This window comes from Microtus ochrogaster, unplaced genomic scaffold (assembly GCF_000317375.1).
Source record: "Microtus ochrogaster isolate Prairie Vole_2 unplaced genomic scaffold, MicOch1.0 UNK19, whole genome shotgun sequence".
NCBI lineage: Eukaryota > Metazoa > Chordata > Mammalia > Rodentia > Cricetidae > Microtus > Microtus ochrogaster.
Genome location: NW_004949117.1, coordinates 2,048,667 through 2,075,442, shown reverse-complemented (window position 1 = coordinate 2,075,442; position 26,776 = coordinate 2,048,667). Strand labels below are relative to the sequence as shown.

At 38.4% G+C, this 26,776-nt stretch overlaps 1 protein-coding gene across 1 annotated transcript; it reads right to left on the bottom strand.

Moving 5' to 3' along the window:
* Nucleotides 1-779: 779 nt before the first annotated feature.
* Eif3e (eukaryotic translation initiation factor 3 subunit E) lies at nucleotides 780-26,776 on the bottom strand. The gene is made up of 13 exons (XM_005367513.2): nucleotides 26,600-26,776; nucleotides 21,781-21,895; nucleotides 19,666-19,783; nucleotides 17,001-17,043; nucleotides 16,143-16,247; nucleotides 11,772-11,897; nucleotides 11,068-11,192; nucleotides 7,701-7,827; nucleotides 6,844-6,945; nucleotides 5,314-5,423; nucleotides 2,576-2,678; nucleotides 1,820-1,954; nucleotides 780-967 (listed from the first exon to the last, which is right to left on the bottom strand). The coding sequence occupies exons 1-13, from the start codon at nucleotides 26,687-26,689 to the stop codon at nucleotides 929-931; spliced, it is 1,338 nt and encodes a 445-aa protein (XP_005367570.1). The 5' UTR covers nucleotides 26,690-26,776; the 3' UTR covers nucleotides 780-928.

Genomic DNA, 26,776 nt, shown 5'->3' with positions numbered 1-26,776 from the left:
CTCAGTCTTCTTATTAACTCTTAAATTTTAACCCATAATTCTTGTCTGTGTTAGCCACGTGGCTTGGTACCCTTTATCAGCGAGGCATTCTCATCTTGCTTTCTCTGTGTCTGGGTGTCAACTGCAGACTAAGCCTTTCCTCTTCCCAGAATTCTCCTATTCTGGTCACCCTGTCTATACTTCCTGCCAGGCTACTGGCCAATCAGCACTTTATTAAACCAGTGACAAATTGAGGTCTTGTGGGACAAAACCATTGTCCCACAGCACCAAAGTATCTTTCAACAAATACATCATTATTACAATATGGTAAATAAACAAAAGGAGTCCTACTAAGTGATAAAAGAAATACAGGACTGATCTATATGACAATTTGTTGATTATATGCTATATTTAATATAGATACATTTGTTGCTCTGAGAATTTTTTCCTCTTACAACTGTACATGTAAAACTTGTCAATAAGGCAGGCTGATTCTAATTTCATTTTTGTAAAATTCTCAGAGATAGAGATTAGTGGCTACCACATATTAGAACTACTGAGGTGACCTAAAGATAGTTCTGTACCTCAACCACAAGGTACACAAATCTGCACATATTTAAAAAAGAACCACTTACACATACTGTTCCCATGCCAATACTCTGTAATGTACTGTCCTACAGTACCCTGGGAAACTGGGTTTACACATGGATCTCCTATATGGGTTTAGCAACTAGGAATATAGTTGTTTGAAAACCAAGTTAATAAAACACACTTGCACATACAAGGAAACTCAAACAAGATAAAAGTGAATCATGGCCAATTTTATTCAAATTCTCCAAAATTTACAGCAAACATGTCAAATGCTCCTAAAAATGTATGTTGTTCTTTATATATATAATGGTTACTGTGTCTTTTATTGATTCCTTTTTCTTCTTTTCTTTAGAATTCTTTAATAGAAGCCAGAATCTTGGGTTGCCCAGTTGGGAGCCTAAAATACATGCAGAGAGAAACCATCAAGATGGAAACCCCATGTTAAGAGAGAAGAAGGAAGTACAAACATCTCATCACTGGTACAGCTTTTGGACGGGAATAAAGCACACCAATAATCAGTCACTAACATGGTAACAATAATCAAATTTATTCTGGACATAGAGGAAAAAAGTAAACAAGAAAAAATTATCATATAAACTACTGTTCAGTTTCAGTTCTACTAGACTTGGTTGTAGAATGCAATTGTAAATCCGCTCTAACCTATCTGGTCTCAATTCAATGAGTCCTTAAATATTCTCAGTTACTTACTAACACTTTCTACCCTCAGTTGTATGTGCTCAGTGTGTAAGTATAATTACAAATGCTTTGGAATTTTGAAGTCACAAGGCCACTCAAATTCCGTGAACGTCTAAAACGAGGGATCTCTACTAAAAAGAGAAGGGGATATTTTTGGACAGTTATTTATGAACATCAAATAAAAGATAAAATTTATGTAAGATCAGCATAGAAAGCAGTATTTTTATAGAACTATGTCTTTAGCGTTAGAAAGGACACACATATTTCAAGCACACGTAAGGTATCATCTATTGGCATCAACATGATATGCTGAGCCCTGAGGAAGCAAGTTAATGAAGTCACGTAAGAAGAGTAAAAGAAAAAAAAAAACCCAGTTATAATTAGGAACCTAACATATTTAAGACAAAATTTACTTTCTTGAACAAAATACTTAAAAGCTTAAAAGGAAACACAAAATTAGAACTAACCAATACTGATATGTTCTCAATGTTCATGTAACAGTTGCTACATTATTGCAAAATACCAAACAGAATGGAAAATGCTTGGCTCTTACCTCTGATCTACTGTTCTGATTGAGTTTCTTTTCGATATTCATGGCCAACATTTGGCTTCTAAAAGAAAGACTTTTTGTCTTTTCAATCACTTGCTGATAGGGTGATACTGCATTGTTACCCATTACCACGTGACCCTAAAATGAGAGACAAATTATTACTGTAGCAAAACCAATGAGTGGAGCGTCTCAGTAAATCTGAGCATAACACAATACCACCTGCCTGCTATACACCTATACACTGTACGGGGACAAGAACATTCACCCAGCAAGAAAACGTAGGAGGTACTACCACCTTCAAACAAAACACTGTCACCCAACTACTTTTTGGTGGGACATATAGTACCAGAAATGGGCTGCCACGGAACAGGCAGGAACTCTGTCAGAGTTACAGTCCTGTCCTGGTATACCCCTAGGCCTGATGACGGCTGCCATCCTGGTTTTACTTTTCCATTTTGAGCGTATTTGCCCAGTATGGCCTTCAATCCAGCCTCAGAGCCCAACTAGGGGCAATTACAGGCCTGCATCACCAGGCTAACCTAACAAAGTTTCCTGAACAAGTGCTGTGTTGTGCATGACTGTAATTCCAGCAGAGGAGGACCTGGCCAGCCCCATTTACACAGTGAGTTCCAGGGCAGTCACAGCTTCACAGTGAGACTCTGTCTCAAACACAGTATACAGAATAAAATTTCTAATGGAAAATCTGTAGTTATTCCGTGACTGTTAAACAGCATGTACCAAACCTACTATAATACTCACTAGTTTTGAGTCAATCTTGGCATCCAACCTTGCATTTCTAATCAGATTCACAATCCATCTCTCAGCTTCTTCTGGAGTCATATTCAGTTTATCTGCTAGCATACTAAGGACAGACAGACGTACACATTTAGTTTTTATAGACAGTGTTTGACTTAATATTTTGCATAGACTTTCAGATCCTTCTTCAGGAACACATTCTCTTGGACATGACATGTACCTCATATCTAGAAGGAAGTCCCTCAATTGCTCCTTTAATTATGGTTTCTCATCTACTCTCACCATGAAAAGCACTGTACTCCAGCAGACACACTAACCTTTCTTCACACTCCCAACTTTACTTTAGGGTCTCTGCACAGGCCATCCCTCTAGCTTTCCCTCACTTGAATCACTTGTCTCTTACATGGAAACAAAGGACGGTGATAAATCATCCCAAGAATACAGACCTTTGTGAGCTCCTGTTTACTATGCACCCAGAAAAGAGAGCCATGCAACTCACAAAGGAGCCACCGAATGAATACCTAACTGCCTGACTCCCACTCTAGCCACAATTTGATTCAGGCTCGGGTACTAGTTTCTACAAGTCGTGAGGTTCCAAAGAAATGTCGGAAAAATGTATGCTAAAACATCATGAAGAAGGCCTGATTTAATATACTTGCATGCATACGCAACTATACATGTAAGTAATACTGCATGTGACAGTCAGCCAAATTGCTTCCACACAGACCAGCACACATATGCATACTCAACATTTGAAAACTCTGGTTCTAGAACTTGAAATATATGTCATGTTTCAAGTAGCTCAGGCTGAACAATGAAGATAGAAAACAGTTCCTCTACCAGCATAGAAAGTTCTGTTTTTCTACACTCACCCTACTGAAAAAGACTTAAAATCAGTTTTTCTATAGCTGTGCAGTACTGGATTCATAGTTTTTTCTAAGGGCTCTTGCAGCTCAAAACTTCTGTTACTTGAAAACATTCATAGCCATACTAACCTGAATATGCCTAATGTACTATTTTGAAGAAAAATGATCCATCCACATCAACATATTCCTTAAATAACTAATTTTTTTGTACTTTTAATCTTCTAAGGCAGGCAAAAAGAAGTTCAGACAACCGCAAGTAAATGCAGTGCAAGGACTAGAAGAACCCAGGGCTTTGGAATGCCTCTGGCAATTTAGTTTAAGATGTTTTAGAGATAGTCTAGCAGAAGAGAAAAGAGATCCAAGGAAAATTAAAATGTCCATAAGATAAATAGGAAAACTTAATGCACAGGTCAGTGTTCAAGAGCTTGCCCAACAATTACAAGGGCCTGGTTGGATTCTGGCAGTACAAAAGAGCAAGCCAAGCAATCAACACAGACAAAACCATAAGCATTCAGAGTCCTAGTCCATTACCATGACCAGGCTGCACATTTCACCAGAGTATGAACACTTGGTCTCTTTCACTGTCAAACACAGTAAACATAAACCCAATACCAACTTGTAAATGTAAAGAGCGAGAATTATCACAAATTCCTTATCCATGACACCTCAGAAGCACAATGCAAAGAAGCCTCATGATTTAAGATGTTCAGAGCACATTTACTCACTCAACAAAGATCCGCTATAAAACATAGGAGCAAGATGTATCTGGCCAAATACACATGCAAACAAAACAAATCAATTCCAACACAAAAGAGAACACAGCCTACGAGGGAATGGAGAAAATTACAAAAGAAAACCAAAATATTAAGCATTCCTTTTTCACAGAGAAGCCCAATTACAAATCTCCAAAACAAATCCTCTAATCCAGGTAGCTGTCCATCAACCCAGCCCTATGTGATGTGCCTGCCTTTTAAATCACACATCAATTTTTTATTAAGACTATGAGGAAAATCAATTTAAAAAGGCACGCTTGCAAGCTACAATGAAGCCCTAAGCCCCTAAGAAAGGCCCAGGGATCACACTGCAAGTCTAACTATGGACAACCACTTCAAGGACAACCCACTAAAATCAGGAAAGCATGGGTAGATCTCTTACCAAAGACAAATGACATTAAGAAACAGAATTTGGTTTACACAAAATTCCTCAGAGGCAAACATGAAAAGCACTAAGTTTTTATGTTTTATATTTGACTTCATCTGTGGCCAAAGGGCACTAATAATTTTTGAAAGCCTAATACATGAAATTAGTTTCTAATAGGTCATGTACATTTCACAATTTTGCCAATTATTTTCTCACACAACAGAGAAACTTTCAACTCAACTTCACCACAAGCTTTCCATGTTTCAACATTTTAGGATGTCACAGCAGCTTACTATATGAGAATTCAAATATGTAATTAAATAAACAAACTTAATTAACAGAAATTATTACCAAATGTAGTGGTCTTACAACAAAATTTCCCATTTGCTAAGGGCTAACTCATTGCCCTACTGCTGAAAACCATCTTAAATAGCCCTTCCTAAGGGCACGACACTATTTACTGTTTAAAAAGGTAATGGAAAGGAAGTTTAGATTTTCAACTTGTCACTTGCAAAAATTTTATTCTGCCACACAAATAAAGACTAAAGATTCGCAAAATTCAAACACATTAAGATTTTCACAAATCATGAGCAAATTTTCTGTTTCTTCTAAAAGCAAAGAGAAACAAAAATGGAATCAAATGAAATCTTATTTCATGTATCATAATAATAAATGGCAATTACACAGATTATAAATAAAGGTAGAAAAATATATATCTGATCTGAGTGTTCTTACTTAATGCTGATACACTGGTGAATACGACAAAAGGTTTCAAATATGAAGAGACGGGCATTTTCAATGAAGTCCTCAAGACAAGCCACCAAGAAGAAGTCATTCACAAGCACCTATATGCATAAAATAGATTATAAAATTAATGTTGCTGACGACTGTTTCTAAAACTTGACTCACTTTCTCTACTTTATTGTTCTGTTCACTATAATCTACCTAAAAACCCTACAGCATACCAATTTCTAGAATATTGCTCATGCTTCAAATCCTTAATATTTTAAACAAGTAGTTATAAAATGATGGAAGAAAAACTTCAAGAAAGCCTCAGTGGCTCCTTATTTCATTGATGATCTGAAACAGCAGAGCAACTTCCTGGCATGTTGTTTAGTCCAACATGCCCTAACTACTAAAAAGAAGAAATGGACTAAGGACATGAACTTTCTGCAACACAAGACAAACAGACTGAGAAAACAGTGCAGGAATGGCTACTATTTCAAAGACAGTAACAGTTAAAAGAGATTATTTCAACAGCAACGGTAATGATCACATGGTTATAAGATTACAAACTATCAAGATTTTAGTTTTCCATGTTGAATAATATTTAAAAAGTAGCATAATACATATTTCCATTCTTCCCCTTAGAGAAAAAAGATCCTAATTAAATTGTACACTTTTTCCCAAAATTTGATTTTAAAAGATGAAATTAGTTGAGCATGGCATCATACACCTACAATCCCAACACTCAAGAACCTAAGGTACAAAGATCATGGGCCTAAGATCAGTTGAAGATAAATAACAAACTGTGCGCTCAACCCTGACCTAACCACAAAATATGTTGTGAATATGAGCTGATCAATTAATTAATTAACTAGATGTGGCAAAGCCCTGGATATGGCTCAGGGGGTAAAGCATCTCAAGCAAGCGTAAACCCTGGAGCCCACGCAACGGTGAAAGGACAAACAAGCCCCACAAAGCTCTCGTCTAGCTTCCACATGTGTGCCCACAAACATTACAAAGTTCTTTAAAAATCAAACAAAACAAAACAAATGATAAAAGTAGCAGCAGAGCGTAAAGATGCCAGCCTTTAATACCAGTGTATGGGAGGCAGAGGCAAGTGAATGGGTCTCTGTGAGTCCATTGACAGTTAGGTCTACATATCAAGTCCAGATTTTCTCTGGAAGAACTTGTCAACTAAACAAAAGGAAAGATTGGGTATAAAATCATAACTATAAAAATTTCCTGGTTTATAGGAAATGTTAAATATAATCCTTTAAAAAATTCTAAAAATAACTCCAAATGAGTCAAAGTTGTGATATATATGTACATATGAACCAGATTAGAAAAACAGAATTAAGGAGACCCAGATGCATTCAAAACAGCTGAGGCTTTTTAACTTCTGTAACCAATGGAGACAAATGCTAATTACATGACTTCATTCTACCAATAACCCATTTAGCTTCTTTTTTAATTCAATTACTTCAATACCACGTCTAGAAATTTAAAAATGTAAACTGATTAGTAAAAATTCATACTTACCGATTCACATTCCCTCAACTTTTTCTGAGCCCCATCAAAATCAAAGTTGACATATAAGCATTCAACAAATTCTGTAATTGGGTCTTTATATGTGTAAGACTCCTGTAAAATCAAGTCATATGTCCAGTTAGAGCTGGTGGAGCACTGTTTAGCACATTGCCTATTTAAAGTATCACCACTTTCCAGTTTTCTTATCATTAATTAACAGCAAATAATCCACTGTCCTATTCTCACAGCACCTAGGCAAACGCATATCCCAGGTAACTCAGTAGGCCTGGAATACTGTCCAAAGTCTCTAAACTCTCAGAATTATTCAGAAGTTTTCAATTCTAATACTTAGTCTCCTTTAGTCAATAAACAATGAAGAACTTCTTCAGCTATGAAGATATAACCCTACTATAACAATTGCTTCCTTGTATAAATGCATTATGTTAAATAAAGAGTTCTTAGACTGTTTATGTTTGTTTTTTTGAGAAGCTCAATATAACTCTAACAGCAGTGGCTTCTGTCCATCTTAAGAAATCTTACTATACATTCTATTCCAAGGGTCACCATCTAGTTGTGCAGGTAACAACTCCCCAAAACACCAAGAAGCAGCTCTTGAGTTGTGCAGGTTACAACTCCCCAAACCACCAAGAAGCAAGCCAGAGTCTTTGGAAGAAAGCACCAATCATCACTCACACCACATCTGTCACAAAGATACTGGGAATTTACAGAAGTAAACGTTTAGGGCTTGTCTCTCTTCTAACTTCATGTACACTTCCCTTCCACTTTACATATTTTCACCTAAGACTCCAGAGTCTTACTTTAGAAGAGATCACAACTAAGGTTTCAGCGATTTAAGGGTTTGGTTTTACCTGCTGAATAACTTTCACTAGGTCTTTCAGCACCTGCCGGCGTTTCCGCACGTCTTTGTTTGTTATGACGGCAGTAGTCAGATAGCGGAGAATATGAGGACACATCGTCTGGATTGCATTAAGGTACCTAAAGTAAAAATACAACAATTACTTGATAGTCACTAAACTCCCACAATTTTCAATGTAAACAATGCAGTGTGAATTAAAGGAAACATCTGTCAACACTGTTTAACTTAAGTCCGCAAACATTTAAGGGAACAACTACCTACAAAACCAGCAGAATTCAATGAGAGGATGGGAATTGTACCACTACTTCCAAGAGTGAGTAGGAAGACTCATTCAAGAATCCAGTAAGTCCTTACTATTGCGGAATCGATGTTGGAAGGTTTCTAGATATACTATTAGTTTATCCCAAAAGCTCTGGAGACAGCTATGACTTAGACTCTCTCATAGGAACAGAGGAGAGAGACCTTGCATGTGCAGGTACTTTCACAGTCAGAACACTGGGCACGTACACAAACTAATTTTGCCGATGGAAAAGTAGAAACAATGAGGACATTATTAAAGTATTACATGGCCTGGATTAATCATGAAAAACAGGAATAGATGTGACATAAATGCCAATGGGGTCTTCACCCTTAATTACCAAATTATGCTACTAGCAACTTTGGACAACCTTTTAAGTCATTGCATTACTCTAACAACTTCCTTATATAGATCCAATACATACTAGTTGAGTACCTTCCTCACCAGGTATGATGTCGAGTTCAGAATTATGTCTGTAAAGATGATTTCTCAAAGCTATATATTCAAGTTCTAGAGTATAGATCCAGCTCCCATCAATAAAGTTGACTCCAAAGAAATTGTTCCTCCAATTATAAACTTCTCAGAAGATGAAATTCCAGGAAGCTTTTAAATATGGACTTCCCATGCTCTCCTAGACTGTAACATATACACATGCATATACACATGCAAGTGCACACACATCACTGCATTACACATTCCTCTGAATTCTTCAGGGTTTTAGAATTTAATACCTAATAATCTGCAAACTTATCATATGATGCTAAACTTGCATTCTTTTCATACTCCTGTGAGCCACTTCCTTGGGATACCGTTTCTGTAAATACATAGAAGCTGACAAAAATGACGTGAAGAACTAGGATGATTACACAGGTACTTACAGAAGAGAAGTCAAATTTCTAAACTATTCTAATGACAAAATTAAAATAAAGCATTTGAGTATATGTTTAAAAACATACGTTAAGTAATGAGACAAATAGAATTCCTTCATTGGGGATAACTAACAGGGTTCAAATTTAGAAGTGCTTAAAAAAATTGATGGCAATTGAGTTGGGCATGACAGTGCACACCTGTCCACACTTGGGAGCAGGATGCAGAAAATCAGGTGTTCAAGTCATCCTTAGACACTAAGGTTGAAGGACAGGGTAGGCTCAATGAGATCATCTTTAAAAAAAGTAAATAAAAAAATTTTAGATTTATTACACATTTTAAAATGTTTATTGGTTAATGCTGACCTATAATAAAATTTCCAAATACTTAATATTGGGGGGGGGGTGGAGATGTTGTAATGCCAGAGCTCAAAGCCAGGGTCTCAGAAAGGTATACAGAGATGTAGCTCTACCACTAAGCTAACACCCCCAATTCTTATATCTAGCTTCTAAAATCATTTTTCTTTCTAGATACTAACTACTGCTATCTACTGACAAGCATATGGGAACACTTTATTGCTTATATAATTCAATTAAATTGTCTTGACATTGCTTCTTCGCATGCAACTGCACTACAGATTCATCACTTCCAGTTGAAGTTAGCTGAATGAATTTAGAAATAAGGGACTTTCCTTTGTGCTTGTAATGAGGTCTATGACATTCTAGAAGTGAGATGTGAGTTTGAACGGATCAGTCACAGATCTGTGCAGCAAGAAGTTCTGCTTCTTGTTTTAGCTTTGGACAGAACAGAAAACACACAAAGCTGCAAGGCCTGGCTTGTAATTCATATCATGCTGTCACTGAAATGACTTTACTAAAGCATAAATTTGACATGAAAGCACTGTTTTCCTTTGAAATCTCAGCCTGAATATTAGACTGCAGAAGCGAATCTCCATGTCCTGCTGTGCATGAGGACAGGAGCCCAAGGGCAGCTTTAACTCAGAAAACATCTACCTTTCCCAGGCCACGGCCCTGGTCCCACCTCAGCAACCATTCTAGTTTCAAACAAGTTCATTTGTCCTGGTTGTGTGTCTTTGGCTGCTGAAATAAAAAATAACTGAATCCCTGCTGGTAAATGACTTTTCTTACTTGGCTAACAAAACAACTAATCAGAAACTATTTATTTATTTACTTACTTATTTGCACAAACATACACACACACACACACACACACACACACACACACACCCTTATATCTGTAAGAGTCAAATCTGTGGTATATATCTGTGAGTCAAAGAAGGATGATCATGTTTTAGGCAAGACTGAGGTACACAGAGAACCTCAGTAACAGTAAGAACTTTAAAAAGGTAAACAAAAAAATAAAATAAAAACAAAATAAAACTTCTGGCCAACAACACAATAGTTAACAAATTTACAATGCAGTGGGTAGATTTCTTATCAACTCAAGATAAGCCAAAGGCCGGACAGGGTAAGTTGATACAAAAGGGACTCTTCCATGATATAACCTCTACCCTTCTTTCCCTTCCAATAATTTAGCATAAGTCTTAATTCCTTACACTTGAATATATAGTCAACACTCAATATCAATAGGGGATTGGTTCCAAAATGCCATTGTTTGTCTAAATCTAGGGATGCTTAAGTCCCTTATAAAATTATGGGCTACAGCTTGCATATACTCCTGTATAATTAAAATAATCTCTAATTACCTATAATACCTAATAATATATAGTTTCTGTTGATATGGGATTTCCGTCTGTAGGCTGTGATTACCACTGATAAATATAGTTACTGCTATATTATTTATGGAATAATTACAAGAAAGTACCAGTACATATTTGGTAAAAATGAAAATTTTCTCAGTTGGTTACAGATATGTAACCCACTAAAATAGAGGACCAGCTGTATGCAGGACAACAGAGGCCCCTGTGACAATGCAAAGTCTGATTTAATCCTCTGGATGAGCCCTGAGTCTTCATGATATCTATATTGTTGGTTCAGAAATCATACTTTAAGAGGAATTTTGAAAGACGGGCCTAGAGTTATCAAATAACTTAACTAATAGCTACATGTGAGGTTTTTAATTATCAAGTACACACACACTACAATCAAACAAAATTGGCAGGTGACAAATTTAGATCATCAAAAAACTAAAATTAAACAGTGAAGTAACTTACTGTGGTTGGTAAAGGAAGAGATCAATAATATTATCACGGCCTTTTGGATGATTGAAAAAAACAAACAGAGACCAATGAATGAGCCACGTTCGCTGTTGAAGAGACTGGAGCGGAGAACTCACAGACTGAAGGATTAAGAAATGTATACACAGGAAATATTAGTATGTGAAAAACAGACAAGCACTAAACATATGCAATCTCAAAACTGTAATCAGAACTAGACCGTAGTCTAAGGCGTATACTAGCCAGGCATTATGATCAAGTCTGACTACTATCCTCTTCTCACGATCTCTGATATTTCAAACTATTACATTTTATAATCACTTCAGAAGACATTGTATAAACAAGGGCAAAAGTAAACAGTGTAGGTGGGTGACATTAACGTGGGTCTAGCCGTCACCTTTCAACAGCTCTCTACAGTAGGAGGCGGTTTCCACTGGCACAGTAGTAAACAGGTGCAAGAGCTGCAGCAGACGTGAAGGGCTAAATCCTTTCCTTTATCAGTCAGACCAAGTGTGTCAGTCTTCAAAGTTAACAAGAGCAAATCAACTATGCTTTTTTGGTCAAGTCAAAACAGTACCAAAAACCCAAATATAAAAGAGTTTTATGTCTTATCCCTCTTAAGAGAGCAATGTTGTCCCATATCAGAAAACACGACAAGTACATAGAAATTTCAGAGAATCAATCCAGAACACATAACTCACGTTATTGTCTATGGTCTCTTTTAACCGAGTAAGGTCTTCCATGGCAGCATCCCAATTCTGCATTAAGATTTCAGAGGCCAATTTTCCCCAGAGTGAACTTAATGCATTTCTATCTGTTGCTGGAACCTGTAGGAACAATTAGTTATAGTCTCAATATTGTGCAGCAAGAATGTTGACTGGAGGTTTATGTCCCACCAGGTCCCGTAGCCATTTAGTCCCTAAGAAACACCATTTACTCTGTTTCTTTGAAACATGATCAAAAAGCCACTTGTTCCAATTTCTATCATTAAGTATACCCACAAAATGATCCATATATAAACACGCACAATTGTTAATAAGCTAAAACTGGAAGCAATCCAAATGATTATGAATAGATTAAAACCTGAACAGAAGTACATGCACAGAATGGAATACCACTGAGCAGTAAGAATTCTGATAGCTGCTGTAACACAATCTCCAAACCTTGCTGATAAAGCCAGACATAAACATACATATTTTATCATTCCACATCAAAGTTTAAAAAAAGCAAAACCAGTCTGTAGGCACACAATGCAAATCAATAATGTCCAGGACTAGGACTAGAGTACAATGACAAAGAGGACACAAGACATATTCTTGGGGGCAGAGAAATGGCTCAGTGGTCAAGGGCACTTGTCCTAACAGAGGCCCCAGGTTCCATGCCCAACACCCACGTGGTGGCTGACCAACCATCGATAACTCTAGCTCTAGGGGGATCTAATGCCTCCCCTGTTTTTTTTTTATTGCTGATTATTATTGTTATTTTTATACATCTGTAGGCACTGGGCATTCACAAGGTGCAGTCAAATTTAGACAAATACTCATACATGTAAAATTTTTTGAAAATTCAGAAAAATATCTTGGCCAATTGGTAATGAGAAAGATGCATGCCAAAATTCATTGAAATTCAAAAACCATTTTATAAAGTTCCATAAAATTGCTCCTATTATATAATGATTAAAACATTTCATCAGGAGCCAGAGATGGTTCAGTGGGTAGGGTAACAGCTGTTTATTTTAGGATCCCAACATCCACAAACCAAACCGCCTCTAAGCACAGTACTGGGATTGGGGAGGTGAGATACGCTGGGGTTTGTTACTCTAGTTCCAGGTACAGGTAAAGACTGTCTCAAAGGAATAATGCATAGAGTCATAGAGAATACCCAACCTTACTTTGGGTAAGTAAGGTACTTCAAATGCACGCAATAATCCTGAGTGCACATACTCACCCCACCCCACCTCTGACATACGCAATTTCATCAAGTCTATAATGCTATCAAATTCAACAAACACTTAATCCGTCAACCAACTCAATACATATTCCAATTAGAGACAGTGAGTATAGGCGATGCCTGGGAATCTGCATGAACCAGACACCTTTTAAAACTGACAGGACAGTGGGCAGAGTCAAAACTGGCAAATGCTCAGTGAGTCACTGTTACCCAAGCTGTCTGGGAACCATGGAAAGTAATTTTAAAGGGATTGATATGCCACTGACTGTTAACCTCAATACATCTTCAATTCTAACGGGGCGGTGGGGGGAGGGGGGACGACACAACCCTAAAAAACAGTGATCAGAAATGGTTCAGGTATTTTCAAATAACTTTTACTTTCAATAGTTGCTTAATGGTCATATTTAGAGGTAGACCAAAGGCTCTAAAGTGAGAACAGATCCTTCCTTAATAAAAATTCAGTAACTTTCAAAACAAAAACATTCCAAAATGTCTACTAACTCTCCTGATTTCATCTTAATTAATACACTTTTGAAGCATAATGCAAAGAAGTTTCACATCCAAACGGTACAATCAACATATTATAAAAGTCACCAAGTCTTTTAAAAATAAATCTAGGGTCACACAGCTTTAATTTATAAACACTGACCTACAATAGGTCATTTGGAGAGTCAAATTCTAATCTCAGCCCACAGTTACAAAGGCTCTTTCATAGCTAATGTTTCCTCAACCATAGATTCAAGAGTACCCAACCACCAGGAAAAAAAAATCTGGAAATGAAAAAAGTCTAATGCAAAAGAAATAACTAAATTAAAACATGTCACTCCAAACCCAAAGCAAAGCTTTTATTTTTACTATTAAACCTTCAAATAAACACCTACAATTTTTAATGGCAGTATGTAAATCATCTGTTCTTCCTTTGCATTAGGTAACAATGTACCAAAAGAAAAAACTTGTACCCAGCTCCAATCTTTTCTGTTATGAAATGAACAATAAAATTCTGCATAAATTCTAAGAAAGACAATTTCCATTTGCTGCTCTCTATTATTGGAATTTCAAGATAAGATTTCTTAGGAATAATGTGAAGGTATATAGTTGAATGTTTTTAAAGACAGAGTATTATGTGTCATAATTTTTAAAGTAAATATTAAAACCCCCAGTTATAAGGCATGCATCCATTAATTACAGAAATTATTAGGCTAATTATTAAGCTGCACTCCATGAATACGACATTCACAGAACTAGAATGTGTGGTGGAATAAAAGCTTTTTGTACAACTTCAGCAAGTTTGCAACCCCACGGTTCGTGTGCACTGCGCTGGCTCAACTCCATCTCATTCCAGTTGGCTCTTCACAGCAACCTGCTTTCAAGCGTGGATATACTAGAAGAGTTTCAATATCTGGATTTCCAGCAGTTACCTTAAGTTTCCATGTCTTAGGAAAATGGCACGTTCACTCACTGACCAGCAACAATAAATTTACTGTGCTGGAACTCTAACACGACACTAAATCTTCATTCTCAAAATTCACTCCCACAAGTAACAGATGATATGAATAACCGGCTCTTTTCATGGACCTGTAATCATACCAGGCTTCTGGTTTTACAACCCTAGCTTAAGCTGTTTATATTCTCAAGGTAATCAACTTTTGCTCTCTTCAGTCCCTGCTAACATTCAAGGTAAAAGCGATGGAATTTTTTGATAAGTCACGTCACGGTCAACATCAATGATTACCTTCAGTGCACTTGCAAGCTAATCACAGCTTATCCGTAAATGAACTCATTTACACAAATGAGAGAATGAGCAAACAATGTTTTAAATCAAGCTTGGAAATGGGCAGAAAAGATTTGTTTCCTTGAAGGAAGGACAGTGGGTAGTCTAGAGACCGTCCCATACAACTGCAGTGTAGGAGAAATCTGAATAAATGACGATCATCTGCCTCTTTAACTACCCCAAACAGGAAACCTGAATTTCATGGAAAGCACCAGAGACGGCATGCTCCAAATGTTTTCTTTGTGACATATAAAACTAGAAGAAAAATAGCAAGAGAAAATAAAGAAATCTAAGTTGCTGACTTAAGCAGGACTTTCTCTAATTTCTAAAATTAACTAAAATAACTATAGGCTTGGGTACTGGTCCATTAATCCACAGTGAGTCCCAATTATAACTTCCTCCATAAAAGGCTAGATAAGAGGAGCACTTTGATTACTTTAACGAGTACCTATTACAGCGATTACCTAAATAGAAGAGAGAATGAGAAAACTTGCTAAGTTGAAGCCTGAGTTTTAATCAGGCTTCGTACCAGGCTCTGTTCCCTTTGCAAAAGCACACAATCTAGGAAGTGACTGAGCAGACTACAATGCCAGTTAGTAACTGTTCAAACTCCTCCACAACTCCATGTAATGAAGAAATCACTTTCTTTACTTTTTATTAGTTGATATGGGTAAATAAAAATTAGGTCAACATTAAAGCACATTTAAAAAAATACAAAATCAGTTGTTCGGAACAAGGAACAGATTGGGTACATTTATTAAACCTGTGTCATTCACTCTGTTGACAGTATCATAATAAACCCATGATAAGATAGAATTCTGCTAACATTAAAATTCACATACATTAATGGTTTCCTATTTTTGGATTTCAAGGTCAAATTAAAGCTCCCTTCAAATTTGTTTTTAAATTGTATTTATTATTATTGCATGCATACCTATGTATGCATGGGTGCAGGCTGCCACAGAGTAAGTGTGGAAGTCAGAGGACAGCTTTGCAGAGTGGTTTTCTCTATACACCCTGATATAGACTCTGGAATCAAACTGAGGTCTCCAGGTTTGTACTCCAAGAATGTTTACTTCCATCCGATCTTGGCAGCCCTCCCTTCAAATTCTGAGGCCCTATTATGGTTTTCTATTTGGGTTTTGCTGTGAAGGATCTTCTCATTTTTCTTTCTGTCTTTCTTTCTCTTTCCTTCCTTTCTTCTGTTTTTAAATGTAAACTACCTTTCTCCTTTGCCAATGACTGTTTTAAAATTTAACAGACAGACTCAACAGACAATTTTTTTTTTTTGAGGAGCCAGAAAAGTTCTAGAAGCAGAGTAAAAGGAAAACAAAAACACAGAGGTACTTACCAAAACTCTAAAGAAGTAAAGATACTCTGCAGCTCCTGAGTAATTCCCACACTCGTACTGGAATTTGGCATATCTGTAAAGTGTATCTAAATATTCTTGCCTAAACTGGGGGAGGGGGAGAAGTTTCCACAGTTAAGTTGCAAAATTCTATTCATTTATCTCTTTTAGATGAACAATTGCCACCAATAATCACTAATCAGAGAAATACTTGATTGCATGTACATATGTGTGTATGCATGGAACTGAACATTTAATATTGTTTTTACCTCAGAGTTCTGAACTGTACTGATAACAATTTTACTAAAAACATAAACAGACAAACAAACTTGAACTACAGCTGACATTCGGTGTAAGCCCACTAAGTTGACTAAAGTAATTACCAAGCACATGGACACCTCCAACGTTGTTAACAAAAATAACACACACAATAGAACTTTTTTTTCTGAAAACTGGCCTCAAAACATTATTAACTTTTAAACAAAATAAAACTGAAGAAATCTAAAAGAACTGAAGGCTCAAAACAACAAACTACTAAATATTCTGTACCAAAGCACAGAAAACAGAAGCAGGAGGATCACCAGAATTTGTGGACAGTTTGGCCTACATAGTTTAGGCAGAGAGAGAGAGTTACTATTATATGATGATCCACAGAAGGCAAACACTGTGAGGATTTGTTACAAAATGGGGATTATAAACAAAAATTTCCCCATCATCAACGATTTTTACAAAAACTGTGTTTAAAAACATACCAGTTGTTATTTAAGTTAACCTAAGAATTCTATAAATTTGTGCACAGCCTTAGTCTCTAAAGATCTTTTTCCAAAAATGACCATTTTTTAATATTAAAAAAATACTTACCCCATGCTTGTCTGCTAGGTAGTCAAATAACATCCGACCATCCCTTAACATTGGAAAAAGTGAGCATTATTATGGTTTATAGGCTGCAGAACACAAAATACACAGCTCTAACTTTACATTAGCATCCAAAGTCACTTTATCTCTTAATACTTAAACAGAAATATAACTTCTAGAATAAAACAAATAGCACATGTCAAATTTTGATATAAGAATAAATACAAACTTGGAAATTTTTCTTTCAGATTTCTCAGGCTCTGACTGAAGACCAAACTTAGATGGCACCTAGGTCACAGTGTCACAAACCTCACACAATTCTTACTCAGATCAAGCGGCCAAATAGCCCAACTTAATTTTTCTTAAATTAGTTTTGCATTAACTCTAGGTCTAAACAAGCTAGTAAAAGACAAGTAGAACAAGGACACCAAAGGAGAAAGAATAAAAAGCAAAATGTTTTCTTAGGCTTTTTCATATGTGGGAGTATGCTGTGGCCTGGGGCACACGTTGGAAGCCCTGCCAGCATTAAATTACTGAACAAAACTGAATAAAAAACTGTGCACAAAGTTCAGACTTTCACTATTCTCTGTCTACTTTCTGAGAGAGTATAGGAAATGCACTGTATGATCAATGGCAACTAAAAGATTAGTAGAAAAATACCATTTCTGTGAAAATAAAGTAGTTTGTAAGTCTATTAGAGTACACATTTGTAACAGCTGAGTCCCTCATTTGTTTTCAACTAAGTTCCTGCCTTCATTTGTTATTTTCTGGTGCTATGATAAAACATTCTGAAGCAAAGCAACCTGTGAGGAAAGGGTTCATTTCCCAATCAGACATTGAGGAGAGTCAGGGCAGGAACCTGGAGGCCCAAGGGGATGCAGAGACCATCAAGAAATGCCACTTACTGGCTTGCTCAGTTTGTTTTCCTATACAACCCAGGGCACCCTGCCCAGGGGTGACATTGCCCCTCTCTCCCCATACATAGACTGGGCCCTCCCATAGAAAACCATTCATCAAGAAAACGCCCCACAAGCATGCCTACAGGCCAATCCCATGGAGGCAATTCCTCAAAGGAAGTTCCCCTTCCCAGATTAGTCTAGCTTTACCAAACTGACAAAGAGCTAATCTGCATAGAGCCATTCATTCCATCATGCAAGGCTCTGTCTACAGTGTGGTGAGTACATCCTGCATGCATTCTGCTCTTTCCTTTAGGTCACCATCTCCAACCTTGTCTTTGAATGGTTACTCTCGATACATTTAGCTATGAGTAGAAGCCTGAGTGGGTATAGTGCACATTACTGTAGGCAATTGTGTGAACCTGAAATGGGGCTAGCCCTCTGCTTCAGTACATGTTCTTAAGCCATCTCTCTAGTCCCCATTTCCAATCTTTATGTGTCTAACATATCCTAAAACATCTGTTCTCATCTAACATCTGGATTATTTCAACATTCACTTTCTGCATATTCATAAAGAAAGGTAGAGTTTTCTCCTTTGAACAGCTTTTTATCTGTATGTCTGCACAAGCACTTAGTGTAATATGGCATAGTGCATAGCATGTTACAGCATGGCAGAGTAACTGTGTAATGTCTGCAGCTTGTCTAATAATATCAAGTAAGACTTTTCCAAATCACAAATAAAACTTTAGAGCCAATCTCTTAAAAATTTGGTTTGAACATATATTATAGAAACCAACAGCAAAGCAAAGTCACTAACACTTTCTGAAGTAAACACATTGGTAGTTAAGACATGACATCAGTAACATTCAATTTTAGCACATTTTACTTTTAAATATTTCTAATAACTCCAAAAGCTTCAAAGCATTAAGTAATGTTAAGGCAATTGACTTATTTGGAAACCAAACAAGAAACTCTTGTTTCTGTAATAAAAGAAAGAAAGAAAGAAAGAAAGAAAGAAAGAAAGAAAGAAAGAAAGAAAGAAAGAAAGAAAATAATCTTAGCTAGGATGAGTACAGACATTGAAAAATGTAAAAGAATGTAAGCGGTAAGTGAGCTCAGGTTTCTCCTTTGGAAAGCAACCCAGGCATTCTAGGCATCCACCAGGAACAGGGTTTTCTCCAAAACGCTTTCAGTTGGCTGACTCTTGGGAAGGAGTACAGGGAAAGGCGGATCTTGAACACAAAAAGTTTAGCAGCATTCCCTCCTGTATACTTCCTTGGTGCAAGCAGCACGCCTCCAATGTGACATTCAGTCTCCAAATATTGACAAATGTCTCCTATCAAGGACCAGGACATATTGAACTGCCAGGGCATGATAAGGTATGACTAGCTGGTTTAAAAAACTTTCTTAAAATCATAGTATTAGGGCTGGAGAGGTGGCTCAGCTGTTAAGGGCACCTACTGCTCTTGCAGAGGACCTGTGTTCCAATTCCCAGCCTCCATCAGAGGTTCACAACCACCTGTAACTCCTGTCCCAGGGAACCTAACCCTCTCTTCTGACCACTAAGCACACTAGGCATGTTTGCAAATACACATTTTTCAGCAGAGCACTATACACATAAAAAAATAAATTAGTACTAAGATATATTGCTATAAGATACAAGCCTTAAAAAATAAAGATCCATGAAAACCAACAAGTGAGGCATTCACTTAGATCCTCAACTTTTACTACAGGGTCCCAGGTTAGAGACCTTCTAGGAACCGAGTTCAGATTACCTGGTGGACTGCATCTGCCTTGTAGTTTCCGGATCTTCAAACATCTTCACAATTGGCTCTGTTTCTGCCTGGAGCTGTTTCAGTTGCGCAACAACTGTGGTTCTTTTTTCTCTCAAAGCTAATGAAATGGTACCATGAGTTAAACCACACCACTCCATGAAACTGTCTAGTTTCCATTAATTCAAACTATACACACTTATTTATTCTTTCTACTTTCCCTCACATGCCAGGAACCACCAACTCAACACCTTCCCCAAATGCACAACTTCCTTTCACTAGAGCCCCAAAGGCACATAGAGAAAGAGGGCTTCATCTTCCTACTGTGGAGGGGAAATCTACACACAAACAAGGAAGGGCGGGGTGACTAGACTGAGAATAGGCAGGAACAGGTAAAGTATCACCCGGCTCCACATTTCCATGATTTCACTACAAATATCCTTCTATTTGTTCCTATTTAATTCCTGACTGACTACTACCCTAGAGTTTATGAACACAGGCACTACAGTAAAGGTTTACATATTATTACTACAAGGAATGCAATTTTAATCTGGTCAAGAATCTTTTTTAATATAAACTATAATTTCACAAACAAAATTCTGTTCACTATACCACCACAAAAATATAGAGAAAACTCACACATAATCTATGTTGCAAAGTATCTCAGATTAATGCTCAACAATAGCCCTTGTACTTATGGTGGTATGCATTTGTACTTCTAGCCACTTAGGAAGCTGAGATAAAAGCAGACAATAATGGGGCTGGAGAGATGGCTCAGTGGTTAAAAGCACTTGTTCCTCTTCCAGGAGCTGAGTCTGATTCCCAGCACTCACAGGGAAGCTCATAACTATCTCTTAGTATGTGAGGCTCTTTTATCTTCTGGGATACCAGGCGGACATATGGTATATAAACACACAAGCAGTCAAAACATCATACACACAAGATAATAAATAATAAAAAAACACCCAAAACCCTTTACTCTCATCACAAACTAAATTTAAATAGTTACTGCCTATAAATTAAAAAGAAAAAGCTATATTGACTTTAACAGTGTCTTCATTATACAAGGATGGTTCGATCCTGCTCTTTCTCCACACCTGGATACTGTTTCTGTTCCCAATTTACTTTATTTATAATTATTTTCAGTGTGAACGATGAGGATTATCAGGGTGAGCCTAGGGGCTGGTTCTCTCTTCTACCGTGGGCTCCAGGGAGCAAACTGAGGTCATGAGGCATTTGCAGCAATGCTTCCCCCTATGAGGCACCACTCTGGCCCAACAGGGACTGGACTTTTCTTTCCCTAAGCATTTCTTTATAAATCTCAGTGCTTAAGATAGATGTTCAAAACAAAACCCAAAAAACTTCCAAGTTCATGCCCAAAGGAAAAAGCAGAGAACCTGCTATTAAAAACAACAATGTTAAAAAGTGAATTCGTTGCATGCGCAGCAAAAGAAAAGGCAAAGAGGGGGGAAAGGCCTCTAGCATTTCCTATGTTTTTTTATTCTTTGAGGCAGGGCTCTGGTAGGATTAGAATTTGCTGTATAAACCAGGCTCTTTTCAAACTCACCTGATTATGCTTCCAGGCCCTAGGCTGCTGGGATCAGAGGTGTGTACCTCCAAGCTCAGGCCGTGGTTCCTGTACTTAAGGAACCATTTCTCTGTCCTTTTCTTCTTCAAGAAGCATCTACTGCCCTGGGCCAGGCTAGAACTCTCCTAGTTCTTCAGCTTTCCTCCAGGGCCTTAGGAGCGTCTCATCAAATAGGTCTGGGTTGTCGGCCAAAATCTGCATTTTCAAAATAACTCTCCCAAGTAACCTGATGATGTCAAAACTTATAGAGTGCAGCACCCTCAGAAAATTGTAGGCAATCAGCCTGTAGCATAGCCACAGCTCTGATGGCACACACTATGATCGGAAGGTATTTGACACCTATTTTTACAGTAGAGTCACATCTTTCACTAGCAGAAACACGTCTTAGAATCCTTGTGACTCTTCTGTGTTTTTCGCCCAAAGACTTTAAGATCGGCTTTTTAGCTACAGCTCTCATATATCATAAATTTTCACACACATTTAGCTATCGGATGTGCTTTAGCTTACCATGAGGGATAAATAAAGCTTACCATGAGGGATATCATCAGAGTAAAGGTTTTTGTAGACATCCATAGCAAAGTCTACCATGTTGGTATCACTAAGAAGATCCAATTTTCCTTGTAATAATTCTTTTTCATTATATATCTGTAAGAGAAAAACTACTTTTAATGAGTATATCTAAGTTCTTCTGTTTATTCAACATCATACTTCATGAAACATCATTTAAAAATGCATGTGTGTGCATGTGTCTCTGTATGGGCTGCTGAGTTGGTTCAGCATATGTGGGGGGACTGGTGTGTGGGTTCAGCAGGCACAGCACTTGCTAAGCAAGTCAGGAGAACAGCATTCAATCCCTGAAATGACATGAGCATGACGAAAATTGACTTCACAAAGTTAGCCTTTGTCCCAATGACCTCCACATGTGTGTTGTGGAAGCCAATGCACTGAAATCTCTCCTTAGCCCCTCGGTTTTGAAAAAACCATCACACGGCCAGACATACAGGTCAGTAGTAAAGCACTGGCTTAGGGTACAGAAGGCCCTAGGTTCACCTTCAGTACGTGTGCGTACACACATGTACACACACACAAACACACAAACCACACACGGTCACCTATTTGTAAAAAGAAAAGTAACGAAAATAGCAAGCACCCAATTACTCAACATATTATCTACCCAAAGATTTGAAAATGAACAATTTAATTACTGTTTTATCAAGCAACCTTTTATTCTTTCTAGAAGTTTTATAATATATAAAAATCTCTATGCCTTCTCCACTGCAAAGCAAGAACCCCTGCCCCCTCTCCACACAGGTAATGAGGACTAGGCTCTTAAATATTCACCTCTTTATTATCCTTTGCCTCCACATGATGCCTACCAACCTCTCCTTGATGTGGCCACACCTTCACATTTTTCTCACTTGATAGCTGCAATCATTTATGAGCTTCTCCATTTGTACCTCTAAAATAAAACTAGCACCAATTTTGTAAGCCAACAACCTATGCTAGGTTTTTGATTTGCGTGCTTGGGAAACATGTATTAGCTCATAGAAAAGAAACATATACATAGACACACATAAAGATGAAGGCTGAGAACAAAGAAGGAATCTGAGAGACATTTATCTATGTGAGAGATAAGACTTATGTTCTGAGTTTAATTTGCCAAGGAAAGAAAAATCTAGGAAGAGCCCACAATAATGTATCACAGAATCTAAGGTGAACATCACAAATCATACACAAATCTTCAACAGTGACATCTTAATAGTCACTTAAGACAAATGGACAAAAGGCACATGAGACAATCTCAACTTCCTTAATCAAAAGGGAACTGCCTATAAAGACTATGATAAAAAACATCAGTGCTAATGTCAGTACAGACTGGCTAGAATATTAATACCCTACTAGCAAGAATACAACCACTTCAAAGCTTTTATCTCCTGAAGTCATACATTCTTCAACCCGTGAACTCTGCAAAATAACTAAAGCATCTATTTAAGTATATTCCTAAAACTGTGCATAGCTCACGGGTTGTTTAAAGCTACAATGGATGAGTAAACTGGCATAATCCAACAGATTAACCAGCCTGAAAATCAGCAACTGCTAGCATAAGAGGTCACAGAAATGAGCTCATGAAGTCGGGGGTGCTGGGATGCACTTACAATCCCAGATCTCAGGAGAAGAAACGGGAGGACCTTTGGGAATGGGATTCTGGTGTAGGAGGGTCTTCTTTCTATGTGTTGCTTTCATTGGTTGAATAAAGAAGCTGCCTTGGCCTTTTGATGGGTGGAGTAGACAGAACAGAATTCTTTGAGGAAGAAGGCAGGCAGAGAGCCTCCCATCATGAAGCTGCCAAGTCAGACATGCTGAATCTTTCCCAGTAAGCCATGGCTTCGTGGTGACATACGGATTATTAGAAATGGGTTGAATCAAGATGTGAGAGTTAGCCAATAAGTGGCTAATGGGCCAGGCAGCAATTTAATTAATACAGATCTCTGTGTGATTATTTCGGGCATAAGCTAGCAGGGCAGCCAGGAGCCGGGCGATATGAAAAGCAGCCCGCACCTCCTACTACAGGATTCTAGATCAGCCTGAGCTACATAGGGGAATCCTGTTTCTAAAAAATCGAACATGGACTATAGATCATAGTAGCAAACACCTTGCCTGCCATACCAAGAGATTAGTTCAGTCCCTGGAAGTCCTTGGCAAACATACATTCCTGATGCTGAATTGCATTTATACGTATACATACACACATACACACACACACACACACAAAATTTGGGCATGGTCTTGTAAATCCATTCCTTGGAAAACTGATATGACATAGATAAAAATAATGGGTCAATATAAGCCACAAGAGCTAATAAGAAGCCTGAGCTAATGGGCCAATCACTTTTATAACTTATGTAGAACTTCTGTGTGATTCTTTGGGACTTGCCAGCTGTGGGAACTGGGCAGGAGAGAAACCCCAACAAACAGCCCCTCCTGTTACAGACATGCAAGTAAGGAGTTCAAGACCATCTTAGGTCATTCAGCAAGATCTTCCCTCAAAAGGAAAACAGAGGCCCAAACAGGTCAAACGAATCTATAATGTGAAGAGAGCTCACACTGAGAGGTGTGATGACTGAGACAATGGTTAAAAGGGGAAAAAAATCTGAAGTCAGAGAAATTAAAACAGGGCAAGGATTCTAACCCATGTCCAAATTCAAAGCCCAGGGTTTGGGCCTTTGAACCATCTGTCTCGACATAGAATAAATGGTGATATGCAAATACATAGTCATTTAACTATTCAACAACTTCAAAGCCTTTATGCAGAACTATAAAAGTGCGAGAACATGGAGAACCTAAGTTGTTCCTCTTCTGGAAACCATGCTCTCCAATACCTACCATGTGTCAGTCCTGACATCCGTCACGATCCCTGACTGCTCACTGTCTAGCTTTCAGGATACAAGCACCTCCTCAAAGTTCTATCCACTGAAGACTACAGAAAAACTTTAACAGCACTTGGCCAATATGGTCACGATCCCTGACTGCTCACTGTCTAGCTTTCAGGATACAAGCACCTCCTCAAAGTTCTATCCACTGAAGACTACAGAAAAACTTTAACAGCACTTGGCCAATACTGTCTCATATGTACTACTTTACCTTACAGACAAAAGTTAAGTTTTTCAATGGTGAGATGTCTACCTTTTTAAATTGGATTTTTCAGGATTCCAAGTTTTGCCGGGAGGTGGTAGTGCACACTTTTAATCCCTGCACTCGGGAGGCAGAGGCAGGTGAGTTTGATGCCAGCCTAGTATATAAGAGCTAGTTCCAGGACAGGCACCAAAGCTACACAGAGAAACCTTGTCTCGAAAAACAAAACCAAATTCCAAGTTCCAATATTTAGTTAACTGCTAAGCAGACACTCCAACATCTGTCTTCCTCTTGATGTACTAAGGCCATCTTAGTAACATCCTCAAAGGAGTCAGTTTCCACTGAGTCTCAGTTATAGTCTTGCCTTAGCAATAAAGAAATCTACACTTACAATTTCCTCCATTTGCTTCAAAAACATGAATGCATAAACACACAAAGAATATGAAATTCAGGGAGTTTCAAAATATCTCTGCTACCCACAGAAAGTGAGGAATTTCCGTATGTATTTCTCATGTACCAAAGGATTCTCATGTACCCAGAAAATGAAACAAAACGCACACTCAACTTTTTAATCTCTCATGTACAGTACAAAATTCAATGAAAAAAAATGTAGTAAGTCTCACCTGCTAAGCCATTTTTTAGCACGGAACTTTATTATTATCAACAATTTTAGAGTAATCTACGTGTGTACTTGTCTTTAGAAATCTTTCTATGAATATAAAGAATACACCTGCCATATAAACTGTATCTGGAAGCTAATAAATGTCATCAAAATCAGACTTTTTAAAAAAAAAAGCTATCTGAACGCGAACCACCCACCAATCTACAGTTATCTGTGTCCAGAAACAGAATTCATCAACTTTGCTGGACAAAATTCTATTCTTATGTTATAGTAGCTTTACTTACTAAAATGCATCAATTTTCTCCAAAAGTCAATGTAAAACGAAGCCTAATTATTTCTAAGCCAGTATTTCTTTTCAGTACCCCAAAACAAAGTCCAAAAGCCTTAAAACGCTGAAACGTGTTAAGATGAATTCCCAGAACTACATCCTTGGTGAACATTAACGACCGAGTCCCATTACGTTACGTCCGAACATCGACACCAGAAAACAAAGTTTACACTGCAGCTTGTGGCACTGTGTCTTCATCCCTCGCCCCCCCGACAACATACGTGAGGTTTCTACCAAGCGAATACCTATCAAAACCCAGGAAACTTGGAGCAAAGCATCCACAACTTCCTGTTAATTCAAGGGGCCAGATGCTACTTTTTAAGCTTACGAGAATCATGTCAAGGGATTCCGCGCAAAGCAACCCCAAACCCAAGCCCACCCACTCAGTTCCTAAAAGAAACTTTGAAACTTCGACAGCACCAGTGGCCCGGAGAGCGCGCACCGGGCGCCCCTCCCGCCCCGCCAGCGCAGCCTCGGGCGGGCGAGTACGGCCACGGACGCCCCCAGGATCCCACACCACGCAGGAAGCAGTGGCCTCGGCGTCGCCGGACCCCGCTCTGTCACCTCGGACCCCCGAATCTCCGCCGCCCAGTGCACCCCAACAGCGCGCCCCTTCGCGGGGCGCTGCCATCCCGGGGCCCAGCCGCTGTCAGGGCGGCCCGAGCCGGCTTCCGGCTCGCACGTGTGCCGGCCCGGTCGCCGCCTCCCGGCCTCTCCCGCCGCCTCTCTCGTCCCTATAGCTTCTTCCGCCTCCAAGCTCTCTCACCTCCTTCACGGAGAGGAACTCGAGGAGCGGAAAGACCAGATGCCGATCCAGAAAGTGCGCGATGCGCGTCGTCAAGTCGTACTCCGCCATCTTGCCGGGGGAAAGGAGAGCGTGTCTGCGAAAACTTTATTAAATCAGCGCCCAAAGGCGGACAAACTCCGCACTGCGCATGTGCGC

Bases quoted from the DNA above. Each gene is read 5' to 3' on its own strand.
- Eif3e (XM_005367513.2), bottom strand. From the start codon at position 26,689: ATGGCGGAGTACGACTTGACGACGCGCATCGCGCACTTTCTGGATCGG. The intron at 11,193-11,771 runs GTGAGTTATGTG...TTAATCCTTCAG, and splicing joins AAGAGACCATAGACAATAAC to TCTGTGAGTTCTCCGCTCCA. The intron at 6,946-7,700 runs GTAAAACCAAAC...TTGATTTTACAG, and splicing joins TAGTGAAAGTTATTCAGCAG to GAGTCTTACACATATAAAGA.